The 13,339-nt window shown below is 40.2% G+C and overlaps 1 protein-coding gene across 2 annotated transcripts; it reads left to right on the top strand.

The window, feature by feature from the left end:
• Positions 1-738: 738 nt before the first annotated feature.
• Positions 739-10,006, top strand: oma1 (OMA1 zinc metallopeptidase). Of its 2 annotated transcripts, XM_025903221.1 has the most exons (9): positions 740-1,055; positions 1,149-1,466; positions 3,240-3,468; positions 3,621-3,794; positions 3,900-4,007; positions 5,520-5,648; positions 5,794-5,868; positions 6,391-6,540; positions 8,514-10,006. In XM_025903221.1, exons 2-9 carry the CDS (start codon positions 1,420-1,422, stop codon positions 8,856-8,858), a joined length of 1,257 nt encoding a protein of 418 aa, XP_025759006.1. In that variant the 5' UTR covers positions 740-1,055; positions 1,149-1,419; the 3' UTR covers positions 8,859-10,006. The 2 variants fall into 2 exon arrangements, with proteins under 2 accessions (XP_003439789.1, XP_025759006.1); XM_003439741.4 differs by having other exon boundaries at positions 739-1,466.
• The last annotated feature ends 3,333 nt before the right edge of the window (positions 10,007-13,339 follow it).

The following is a 13,339-nucleotide window of genomic DNA, read 5'->3' as shown; positions in this document are numbered from 1 at the left end:
TGTATGTGTATGATGGACTGTCCAGGGTGTACACTGACTCTCATGCTATGGCAGCTGGGATAGGATGTAGCCCCCACCTGTGACTCTTAAGTTGGATTAGCAGAAGAAAATGGATGGATAGTTACATTAAAGTGTAAAAATACCCTTAAGTGAAACACCTGCATTCCAGTTCCCATTTATTTTAAAATTAGCATCAAGATAAATTGAAAATACCTCAAGTGAAAATGCTCATGATGCCAAAGTAATCCCATGAAACAATCTAACATTGATTGATCATTGATCAATCAGTGGTTTATTTCACTTTATTGTTGAAGCCGGAGCTAATGTTAAAAATACTTTATATACACAACTGGTTAACATAATCAGCGGTTTTCGCACACTTGTGTTCATGTCTGAAGTTTGACAGTTATTGAGATTCTTAGTTATGGCATTAAGCTGGCACACGATTTGGGAACCTACAATAATTTAGGATAATTTATTAGTTGATGTGTATTTTTTTAACTGCAAAAAAAAAGTTAAATAGTAAAACATGAAAATAAATGCGCTTGAGTACAAAGTAGAATATTTGCCTCCAAACTATGGTGGATTAAAAGCAGTAGCCTGGGTATGATTTTAAAAAACACAAAACACATTTAACATGTAAATATATTCAGTTAACTTCCAGCACTATAATAACTTTTAGCTCGTTTATAATATAACTTTGAGCTGTGTGTGCGGAACGTTCGTAACGGGGCTGTTTCTAGGTGGAATCATTTGGGAGGAGGGCGCGTCCCAGAAACTACAGTTAACGCTAGTTTGTAATTTTGAATCGCGTCCTTTCGGCTCAACGGGCATTAATGTGTTTCAGCTCAGCGTGTAATGGTGTTAAAAACCAACTTTTGGACTGGTGAAGGCATTTCAGAGTTCCGCCGCTGCACACCGTTAACCTAGTTTACGTGTACGTAGCGTTCACTTCTAGTAATGACATTGACAGCTGAGAGCAGCTCCTCAGGTGTCACTACCGGATTTATTTTGACCTCTAGGATGAGATAACCGCGTGGCGTTGACCGTTTTTGGTCAGTCCTCGTATAAATTAAAAAAAAATTGTTGCATTAAAAAAAATTAAATTAAATTAAATTAAATTAAATCATGGCTCTACTTTGCGGAAGTCTTTTCAGGAGCAGTCACTTCAGTTTGCTTTCATCGCATCTGATCGGGAACCTCCGGGTATGCAAACGAGCTGTTTACCCTCAGAGCAGCTGGCGAACAACCATAAGCACATCTGTACGCTTGAGAGCTTCTTTGACTGGACGGACAACGAGTTATCAGATTTACTTCAAAGCCACTGCTCCTCTTCCCTGCGGTCCTGTCCTGACCCCATGCGGACACTGCTTCCACACTTCTGCCCGCCTGAGGGCCCTGCCTGCTCCCCTCATATGGATGATAATCAAGCCTCTGCAAAAGATTATGGCTATAATACTGGGCAGGTAGGAAACACATAGGGTGTGCAGGAAGGTCTACAAGCTTTTGGATAGACACAATTTTTGTAGTTTGTGCTTTGAACACCACCACAGTGGATTGTAAAAATGTAAGAGTTCAAATGCATTCTTTGAGCTTTAATTTAAGGGGTTTTTAGAAAAGAATTGCAATAAATATTTAGAAATTACAGGCATTTTTGGCCCCCCTCTTCTGAATAATAATTGGACACAGTACCAATTATTTTGTTATCCATCTCCTTATCTAATTTGGGGATACACGTGGGGGGCTAGAGCCTATCTCAGCTACCTTTGGGCAGGAGGCAGGCCAATAGACCACAGACCTTTCATCACCAATCAATCACTAATGAACCTTACCCCACTAACTGCATGTCTTTAGACTGAGATTAGGAGCTGGAGTACAGAGAGAAAGACCCATGTCATATGGTGGATTCAAACCCAGGAGCTTCTTGCTGTAAGGCAGTAGTGCTAACCACTGTGCTACTATGCTGGCTGATTGCGATGCTCCTTGGCTGTAGTCTCTGATAAAAGGCTGGCAGAATATTGTGAATCCAAGGAAGCTTAGATGAAAATCCTTCTTTGGCTGAGAATAGCCCTCTAGACCTCAGACTTGCTAGTTCTGTGGCCACATCATCAGTAAACTCTAATTAGTAATTTCCTTTGGCAGCTATACCTGCCCGTGCCATAACATTGCCTCCACGATGTTTGACAGATCTCTGTAACCAGTGGTCTACACCTTTTTGTAAATCTACTGTATTTCCACTTTTGAATGCATCCTTTAATTTTACACTTTGATGTCGTCTACCTATTTTTGTGCTTCTGACAATAAGGAACTTGGATAAAATTGGCTGTAAACAGCTAATGGAAGACTTTTGTTAAACCACTTGAATTAAAGTTGAAAGTTTGCACTTCAAACATACCTTAATTTTTTAAATAATATAAAGTAAAGTGTGGTGGTGTACAGGGGCAAAATCACAACCCCTAAAAAGTATAGAGTGAAGTGGTTAATCAGTATTGATATTTCGGAGTATAAATACGACACTATAGTCTATAATGGTCTACAAATTCAAACAGAAGTAACATTTTAAGTAGGGAATGTAAATAAAAAGCAAGAATTTAATAAGGTGTGTCAATAGAAAAGCTCTTAATACAGATGATAAATCGAGCATCCTTTTTGCTTAAGGCATAATATCATTTAACAATACTTAATGTTTAATTAAATAATGAACACACTCATAATTGTTTTATCAACTGTTTTAATTATTGGATTTAAATAAGAACAAATAAATTACTGTCTAAATTGTTTCCATGCTTTGTTTTAATTAACTGGTACAAATTAATCCATGAAACAGAGTGACTGTGATGGTATCATTTAGCAGGCATGGCATGTGAGGTTTCAGTATTTATTTAGTCCTATTTTGTCTCCCCCTCCCTGCCTCCAACAGAATAGAGAGCAGGCATTTTGTTTTTGGCCTTTGAGCAGTACTACAAAATTTACCTGAGGAATTTATGCATGTTTTGGCACTTTATTTGAGGCTAGGCTTCTCTGGAAAGAAAAGAGGTTATTGTTCTGCATTCTTACATTATTATGAGAAACTTTGGTTGCTAATCTTTCATGAGGCTTTTTCTCCGAGCATTTTTTTTTAAACATGAAAGAAGCTTCAGATGATTCATTTAATTCTAATTGTTGGAATAAGGTGTTAAATGTACTGCCTGAGCTACATAAGGATTTACAGCAGAACTAAAGACCTTCTTTTTGTACAGGAGTATAAGGAAGTGGTGGGTGGCCTTACCAGACAACCGGCGGCAGCTGGTGCGCAAATATGCATGGCAGAAGCGCTGGCATCTAGCAGGGGGTGCAGGTGTTGCTATTATGATTGTAGCCCTCTTCCTCCTAACGCACCTTGACGAGTCCCCGCTGACAGGACGGACCCGCCTTCTTGTGTTCAGTAAAGAGAACTACATGGAGATGGCAGCTCTGACTTCAGATGCGGTGAGAGACGTTGTGTTGCTTGTGACATTGTGAGAAAATCACAAATATCCATTCTACAAACATTTCTAAGAAGATTTATTGAGTCAACAAGTAAGAAGGTGAATAGTTAAATGGAATTTCCTTAAATATTTGTTGTCATCTCTGTGTTTCAGTACATGGAGGAGTATGCAGAGCTGCTTGTTCCAGTCACTGACCCTCGTCACCAGGTGGTGGAGTGGGTGGTGCAGCACCTGGCACAAAGGAACAAGGACATCCCTGAAGTGTCTGACATCAGCTGGACTGTCCATGTGGTGCAAAGTCCCAGTGTTAATGCCTTTGTACTACCGGTAAGTAAAGACAAGCTGAACACTAAAAATGTTACTATTATAAGGTGCAATCTGGTGTTTGCACACCTACAAAGATTAAAAAGTTATTTCCTATTCTTTGTATAGAACGGAAACGTCTTCATGTTTACTGGAATGCTGGAAGCCATTGCAGATGTTCACCAGCTCACTATTATACTGGGACACGAGATGGCTCATGCCTTACTGGGACACGCTGTAAGTACATAACCCTCCACGGACTGTTTGCTGTTATAGCATCGTTTGTACTCCACATTATAAATTTACCTTAATACTTGACCTTGAGAGTGAATAGGTTTATTTTTTTCCAGATAATACAGGGTTTCTCGGATCATTAAAAAGTCAAGAAAAGTAAGACCTTAAAATATTTCATATTTCCCCAATATTTGGTGAAGGTATTAACTTTGGAAATGGTTTGTTTAAGCCTGGTAGAAGAAGGTCAGAGCCAGTACGATTAATTCTTTAAGTTTTTGAAGTTGTGTAGTTTTAATGTCGCTCCCTCGTCATTGTTGTCTTTGCACTCGTTTATTAATTTATTTACAATCCAAAGTCTAACGATATCACTTTACTCTCATGTGTGGCAAAGAATATAATGTCAAGTACGGCGTTGTATGTATAGTGCATAATTTTGACATTATTGGATCTTAATTTTTATTTCTTGAAGTCCTAAATGGGCCTTAAAAAGCATTTATTTTGATTGTTAAAATGATGTTGGAACTATTTATTATAAGTGGAGTTAAACAATAGGCAAAAAATTACACCTGCCACTGGTATTGTTAACAGAAACAAATTCTTTGATTGTATGTTTTCTCTCATGCATTGAGTGCATACTCTTCCGTAACAGACAAGCACTCAGAATGCAGAAACTTCACACCTGTTTTGTTTCTGAGGCTGAAGTGCTGCAGTGCACAAAGACCTGTGCAGTATGCTGACATCTAATAGGCTTAGCTGATCAGCAGCAGATGTTGCAGTGAATGAGGATGAGTCACTGAAAACACTTAAAGTGCAAATATTGCTCAGGAACAAACTTTAGTCATTTATTAGCCCTTGGCACAGTCTTGGAGGTTCTACACAGCACTGTAAAATATGCATGTGGACCCCCTACAGGTGCAGAATATACTGCATTATACACTGAGATCTCCTGACTATTCATCACTTCTGCTCTGTCTCGGAAGTATAATATCAGCTGAAGTGGCATCTGTTGCAGTCTTGTTGCATCAGCCGTTGATAAAAGACTCACTGACAATCACCTCCAAACAGTCACTAATCCTGCCGGTGCTATGATGACCAAAGTGACCTCAGGCACTGCTGTGCTTTATTAATTCTCCGCAGATGGCTGTCTTTTTTTTTTCCCCCAGCTTTAAAGCTCATTCTTCTTGTTCTAAAAAAGTGTCTAATGAAGTTGTGGGTATTTCAAGACTTTAAACGTCCTCGGAGGAAATGCTTGAAGGAGATTTTAATTAGATGAAGGGAATGAGCATCGATGGGCTTGGTATTACCCAGTAGGTGTGCTCTATTGGATTGGCTGTTAAAACCTCTAAATCTGTTATAGCGTAAATGTTCCACTAAAATAGATGGGAACAATCAATATGTTTCAGCAGCCTCAATCACCTCCCCAAAACTTTTTACCTCTATTTTTCTGTTCTTATATTTTTCTCTTTTGTCCTCCTTCCTTCCTTTTCTTTTCTGTCGCACTCACTGCCTCCACAGGCAGAACAGGCCAGTGTGTCTCATGTCCTGGAGCTCCTGTCTGTTGTTCTCCTGATAGCCATCTGGGCCATGTGTCCTCACGACAGCCTGTCAATGCTGGGACATTGGGTACAGGGCAAGCTTAGAGAGGTGAGGAATTAATATTCATTATCTGAAAATGTATATGAAGTATTAAAGCTACAGTAGTTTAAAATAAATGACTGGAAGATAAAAATGTACAATAATCTTGTAGTTTTTACACACCTACACAAAAATCTGCCTCTTTCTTTCCTAGTTGCTGTTTCACCGCCCTTTCAGTCGGAAACTGGAGGCTGAGGCAGATCAAGTTGGACTGCAGTTGGCTGCTAAGGTATCAGTCACCAATTTGGTCAATATTTATCTGACTCAAGCGGTGCCTTCTTTTGTGTTTTCATCTGTGTGTTTTTATCGATTGCATTCACTCTGATGATATTATTAGGGTTAAATACAGGCTAATAACATGAGGAAAAGTGTTAAATCCAGCTTTTTGGAGCTTGGCTGATTCAAGAGACTGGAAATGGCTGAGAAATCCTGACTTTCAGTCTCTTTTTTCCCCTCGTGTTATGGATTTGCAATAGCAACTCAATTGGTTGTGCAGGCATTTTTCAAGGTCAGTAGTACTTTTGGGGTTAAAAATTAAGAACAAATTTTAAAACCTTTTTGCTATTTATAGGCTGTTCTTTATTTTAACCTTATTCAGTTTCCTCTAATGCTCCCTAATCATACAATCTGTCCACAGGACACTAGGGGGCACTGTTGTCAAAGGAAACTAAAGTGAAGATTTTTCTCTCAGCACAAAACAGTGGGACGCCACTTCGTGTGTGTGTTTCTGAGGTGTGTGTATTATTTACAGGCATGTGCCGATGTGCGAGCAGGACCTGTATTCTGGCAGCAGATGGAACTCAGAGACCAACTATCAGGAGAGCCCACCTTGCCCGAATGGTTGTCCACACACCCATCGCATAGGAACAGAGTCGCTCAGCTGGACCGTCTCATACCAGAGGTATAGACAGATGCAGTATTTTTCCTTAGATTGTTTCCCCCTAAACTGTAGAATCGGTTCTTATTCATATGTTTGTCCCAACTTTGAAGTGAAGAAATCTGTGAGGCCTGTGTGGGGACACAGCCCTACTCTTTTCTGTTTTTCAGGAGAAACAGTGTAGCTTTAGGAGCTGTTGGAAAGAGTCTTAATGGAACTAATGAAGTGTCTGGAGAGATATAAATCCACCTGCAGACATGGAGAGGAGGGCAGAAAGGAAGGAGAAACGTGGGGTTTTAGGAAGACAGCAAAAACATTTTGCTGTGCCAGGGCCTGGATGTCTGCTTAGCTGTGAATGTCTTGAAGGATTTGAGTTGAGTGCCTGAAAGAAAACAGCCCCACATTAGCAGCTCAGTGTTGGCAGTGTGACCAGCCAATCAATGGTATCTTAAGTCTATAAGGAAATCAACAACCAGTTAAGACAGCAGTTTCAGTCGAAACTGTCAGCATCCACAGTCCTCACAACTTTTTCTGTGCGTGTAAGTGTTAGCAGAAGGGTGGATTAATAATCTATGTATTAGACAGCAGTGAGGTTAACCTTGACTGTTATTTGGACTGTTGGAGCACTGTCAGATGCTCCAAGCACAAAGACGAACAGATGGGTAAACCACTAATTGTCCATCAGGTGCCTATGTCGTTGAATATGTGCATGTTCTGTGTATGTGCTCGTGCACCCGGTCGTATCCCTGTGAGGTAGATTGACCTCTAGCAGCAGTTGTTGTTGAGGCCAGGCTGTAGCCACAGGCAGTGAAGTGATGAAGACTGTTGTTTGGGGATTAATTGCCCTGATTTGTGTGTGTGTGGTGCTGAGAAGACTCGGTTTCTGGTACCTCCAATAGTAAACTGTTCGATCCAGCACAGCAGCATGTATGAGTCAGTTAACAGCCGAGCTCAGTCTGGTGAAAGCGATGCATAATATGATGTTTTTAACCTTGCAAAGGGTGACAGCCTCAAGCTACTTAACCCGACTCTTGTGGGGGCACTCCACCTCCATGAGCGCGCTCATCATCCTTAAGCACAGCACATCAAGTCCACTGGTAACATGAGAGGGAGAGCCTGTTGAGTGGGAAGTACACGTATGTGCTCAGTCTTGTAGGTGATGCTAAGTGAGAGATTAATGACTTGGGATGTGCGTAGGTGTGTGAGAGAGACGGAGAGAATATATTTATGGGCCGGGGTGTGATTGAAGTTTCCATTAGCTCCGTCACATACTGGAATATTTTTAACCATAACCATTTTAGCCAAGCTAGTTACATGGCTCTTTCACGCTAATGTTGGCCTACAATAGCAGCTTCCATGTCTTTTATTCAGAGACACTTTATAATTTTCTGTTTCTCTATAAAACCATAGAATGTATATAAAAGATGGACGTGGCTTCCAAGTCAGTGCAGAAGTGCATCAAAACTGCATTCTTTCAAATGGCCAGCAGTGGGCAGTACATCTGTTTGTGAAAAGAAGTCTATGAGAAAATGATGCTACTCCTTAGTAAACACTTTCCTGATGAGTTTTTGGTCTTAATTGCTAGTTTTAAGACTGATTTAGCATAGCACGAGGTTCATTCAGTAAATTAAGATCCCATTAAGAGTAAAGTAGACATTAAAACAGGTATGCTTTAGGGCATAATTTAAAAGTCGCTCAAGTCAGATCCTCCACTTGTCAGATTTGGAAAAACTAAGACAAAACTTTAGTCCAAAGGAGGCTTTAAAAATGTGACTCTGCTGTAGCTTTTGAGCTTTTGACAAGCAGGAGGGTACATGACTGGTTGAAAGGTGTCAGATGGTAACTATAAATGTGACTTTGCATGAATTAAGTTTAATGTGCCTGCACATAAGCTAGCATTTTAGTTTGTACATAGAGTTTTCACCAGCCCCAGTTGATCTTGTTTGGTTTTGCTTAAAGTGTTTGTGTGTCTGTCCTTTTGCTTTATATTTGTTCAGGCTCTGGAGCTGAGGGAAAGATGCGTCTGTCCTGCTCTGCCTGCTACTGATCCTCGTGATGTTTTCTCCAAGAGCGTCCGTGTGTTGCTGGAAAACACCAGGGAGGAAAGGAGTGAAGGGCCAGAGAGGGGAGACAAACCTCTGTTGACTCGCAGCCCCACCTCAGTCCCCACAAGACTGCCTGCAGCATTCCTTGCCCAAACTGCACTTCCTTCTTCCCCAGATGCAGATCAGTTAAGCAAAGGCCCGGTCCCAGCTGCAGTTCCAGAGAGAGTTATGGCAGCCCGTGCCACTGCTACTGCTGCAGAGGAGGGATCCCAGCACGTATTGCAGAGCACCAGCTGACAGGGGTGTTAAATCATCACCAACTTCCTTGAATAAACTTGACTGACTATAGTGGAGCATGAACTGCAGCTGGAAACCTTTCTCTTATTGTTTAATAAACTGAAAAAAAAAATGCACCTAAGTGCGTAGGTGCTAAAAGGGTTAAATTCTCACCCACCATTGCAGAGACTGCAGATACCACCACAATCGAGGGTGGAGCTGGCGGTTGTTTTACAAAGGAAGTGACTGCGGGTCATTATATAAATCAGTAGAAAATTGAGGTAAAAGGCTGACAAAGATAAATCAAGAATGTTATCCATGCCTAATGACTACAAAGATACCACATTAATTAGATAACCTTGAATAGGAAAATACTGAATTAATTAGCTTCCATACATTGCCAGATTAATATGTGCATTATTCATTGACACACGGCAACAGACGAGAGTAAGCACTTATGTGTGCTTGTTGGAGGCAGCGTCTATGGCATCCAGAGGACATCTACATTCTCATTATGACTACTTCATTCTCATGCCACACACAGCACTTTATGCGTTTTCTAGCCCGGGGGACTTAATGGTGTAAATTTATGCTGGGTTGTTTGCAGGTTTTAAAACACAGCGCTCTGCACGGGAATGCCAATATCAGCCGTCAAGCTTTGAGAAATCTTTCATGGGATTTTGTAAAATCTTATTTAACAAGGCAAGTTGACTGAGAAAACATTCATATTTACAACAACAGCCTGCGGGAGAAGTCATACTGTGAAGAGGGGAGGGCAGTTATGGTTCAAATCTTGGTAATGTTTTGTGTGTGTGTGTGCGCGCGGAGAGGAATTGGTACACTTGGTTACACTGTGAAATCAAAAATGATACTACTATGTTTTTTTGGGGTGGGGAGGTAAATTATTTTATTTGTGTCACGCTTTTTAGGCACTGAACCTGAACTAGCCTCCAAAAACAACAGTTGGGAGTCTTACACCTGCTGTGGAGGCTTTCTCTTACAGGGTAAAACGCAGGGTAGGTCTATATTAGCGTTGGTTTGTCCTTTAGAATAAGTGGTCAGTCCATAACAAGCCATTGAAAAGCACATATTGGTTTTTGCACATTCATAACTCAGCAGATATGTATTCTGTTTGCAGGTGGCTAGCGAATAAAATTCAAACTTGGATACCTCTTCTTTTTTCTCCTTTATTCTAAAATCTATAAATTGACATCAATCAAAGGGGCACATACAGCAACACAAACAGAAATATAATATGGATGTGCGTAAAATTATCGGCCTGTGTGACATTACGTAAGGGAACATCAAACGCCTCGGATCGTCACACCAACCAATTAGATTCTGGGGTGAAAGATGAGTTTCTTTTGAAGTGTTCATATGCGCGTGTGGCGGCAGCGGTTTTCTTATTGATGCTTGGCTCCTGGGGAATATCCTTGCTGTCTGTTCACAGCTGATCAGAGAGATGTAAAGTTTTGAAATCTCATTGACCACATTATGCAAAGCCAGTTGTAATCAAATGAAAGCTACTAGAATATCCATCAGTCAGCCTCATCGCAGCTCTTTTGTAATGTCTGCCAACTGCTACAAGTTGTAGCTTCTTGAATACGAGATCAATTTTGTGTAAATTATGTGTATTAAACAGCTTTGGAGTATGGGCCTTTTCACTATCTGCTGCTGAACACAAGTTGTCTCTTTTGGCAATTTTGACCTTTTTATGGACTTGGATACACAGGTCCCATTCATTATAATGTAGATAATCTATTTCAGGGTCATATTGTTGCATGCACACTGTGGCAGCTGGATGCAGCTTCCTCCCCACTCGCAGAGAAATTGGAACATGAGCAGGCAACAGATGACACACTCACACCCAGAGGTAATTGTAATGAGCGTGATACAATACACACACTGCGCTGAGTAATTGTAGCCTACTGCTGGAGTCTAAACAATACTTCGACAGAGGGCTTAATCAAGGAAAACAAAGAGACAGCAGTCAGATGGATTGAAAGGACAGAAATAGAAAACAAACTGGAACCATGGGGATTGACAGGAGAAAAGAAAAGATTTCATTTCAAGTGTGTGAAAGAGAGAATCTTTTGGGGTGATTTACATGCAAATCAGATGTTTAATTTTTAACATGCAGCACGAATCCTGCATGGGAAAGTCCTGTTCAATGTGGTTTCTCTGTTTGCATGCGCAGCCTTGAGCAGATAAGATCTTTTGCACAAACTAAGTTAAAAATCAAATGTCTACTTTATGTCTGTAAATTCACCTTACGTCTCACATTGTTTTGAGTTTGTATAGTCTTCCACCCACTAGAGACATCAGACAGCTTCTGAGACCTCTGCAAACCGCTCACAGGTATTTTGAGGTATTGACATAAACACAGAACTGTTGAAAAGTAGAAGAAGGAGCAGTGGAGGCAGCACACCCACACCACAGAAAGCTGAATGCTTGATAAGTGGCAAACTAAAGATGCTGTTTTCCCAACAAAAACACTCCCAGAGAGAGTGAAGGCAGTGAAAGAGCAACCCAACACATCTGCTGTGTAGGTGGCTGAATGATGTCCCAGAATGCAGTCTGGCTAACCTTTGACCTCCCTGTGGAGTATTGCTCGAAGTGGCTCATCCATGGTTCCATTTCTTAGATCCGCCCCGACAAAGACAGACACACAAATGCAGCAGCTGGCTGTGATGTGCAGAGGGAATATGGTGATGGAAAAGTGTGTGTATGTGTGTCGCTGGTGTAAAAGTTGCTGCGTCCTTCCGCTGCACATTAATTATACATGTGGCATGTGGGTGTCTGATTGAAATGAATATTTTACTCCTTTTAATCACTGCCATTGCCAGAGTGATGGAGCATCTGGATGTGTTACCTGGGTAATTAAAGATGCTGTCTCAAACATGCACACATTCAAGTCTCAGAGGTTGTGTCTGCAGTATGAGACAGAAGCACCCCAGAGGCTTACTAATGAGTCAAAATTAGATTTGGAATGTTTTACAGCAATGAGGCTCATAGAAAAGTAAAGACTGCTTTTTAAAAAATTTTGTTATTGTCAACATGGGCCATTAAAAAAAGTGCTAGACATTGTGAAAATGTAATAAAAACAGAACGTGGCAGTTTTTAAATCACCTAAAACTTAAATTTGTTATTTGAAAATAGTGCTTTTTTGTCATTTTTATGCTGCATATTTTCTGTGGGCCCATTTATTGCTGAGGCTCTTAATGCAGAGCAATGCTGTTGTGTTATATGCAGAATGCGGATTGCTGAAAAAAAGAAAGGTCTTTCCTAAAAAAGTCATTGGTGAGCTAGCAGCACCATTAAGGCTGAAGCTGCATTGTTTAGCCTGTTAATGTCACAGACTTCACAGATCCTGGCTTTTTAAAACTCGATCTTTTTCTTAGCCTGCAGGATGCTGCCACAGGACAGTTTTCCCATTTCCATTCAGTGCATATTCAATGACCTCTTATTTATTTTTATTTATTTATTATTAATGTTCAGTAAAGCTTAAAGTTGTCAGGAAGCTGTGTTCACCGACATAGGCTTTCAGAATTGTTCCTGAGCTCACGCAGTGACTTCCAGTTTAGTTTGATTACTTTTCAGGATCTTCTGATGATATAATGTATCACAGATTATAAAATTCCCAAATTCATTTTAATTTTTGCTAAAAAAACCATCATTCTTAATGTGCTCCCTGCAGTCTTTCACACAGTGTTGAAAACCTCGCTTTACTCATAGAAGACTCCTTTTATACTCTCAAGACTCAAGTCTTGTTGCTGACTTGTTGCCAATTGACCTAATTGGTTGTGGGATGTTGATTTTCAAATGATTCTATTTTCTTTTTACTTTGTTTACCTAGTGTCCCAGGAGTTTTGGAAATGGGTTTGAATAGCCCAAGGCTTTTCCAACTCTCTTTTGGGTCGTGTGGCATGCAGAGTGTTGGGCTGAATGTAATCTTAGCAATAAGAGTAGCTATTTTAAAATGCTCATATGCTTTCTGTAGTTATGCAATCTGAGCATATTACAGGAGAAGCCACAAGTATGAACTATATAAACTATTTGTGTATTTACTATACAGCTGTAAATATCAGTGAGAGTTAATCAGGTTCATCTTTCACATTTGGATGACACGATTATGGTGCTATTAGGATTTTTTGTGTTTCATTCCCAGTTTAAAATTGTCACTTTATGTGCTTTTCCCTCTTCTCTGAATATACCTGCCATCAAAATTTTATTTTTAGCAAATAGGGCAAAACCACGTTGCTTAGAAAGGCAAGAGTTGTTCTTTCTCAGCCTGGAGTTGTTTAAGTAGGTTGATGACAGTCTTTTTTCTCCCACATACAAACTTTGTCTAGTGCAGCTTCATTATGAGTTGTACTACTGTGCAAAAGTCTTGTGTCACCTCTCATTTCTTTATACTTTGCTTTGAAAGTGGGAAATAGGTTGAGTGATTTATTGAAACATCTGCAAACATAAATGTAAACAAAAAGTAGCAAAAAGAAAAA

Source organism: Oreochromis niloticus, linkage group LG23 (genome assembly GCF_001858045.2).
Source record: "Oreochromis niloticus isolate F11D_XX linkage group LG23, O_niloticus_UMD_NMBU, whole genome shotgun sequence".
In the NCBI taxonomy this organism is placed as follows: Eukaryota; Metazoa; Chordata; class Actinopteri; order Cichliformes; family Cichlidae; genus Oreochromis; species Oreochromis niloticus.
This window is presented reverse-complemented; position numbering and strand designations above follow the sequence as displayed.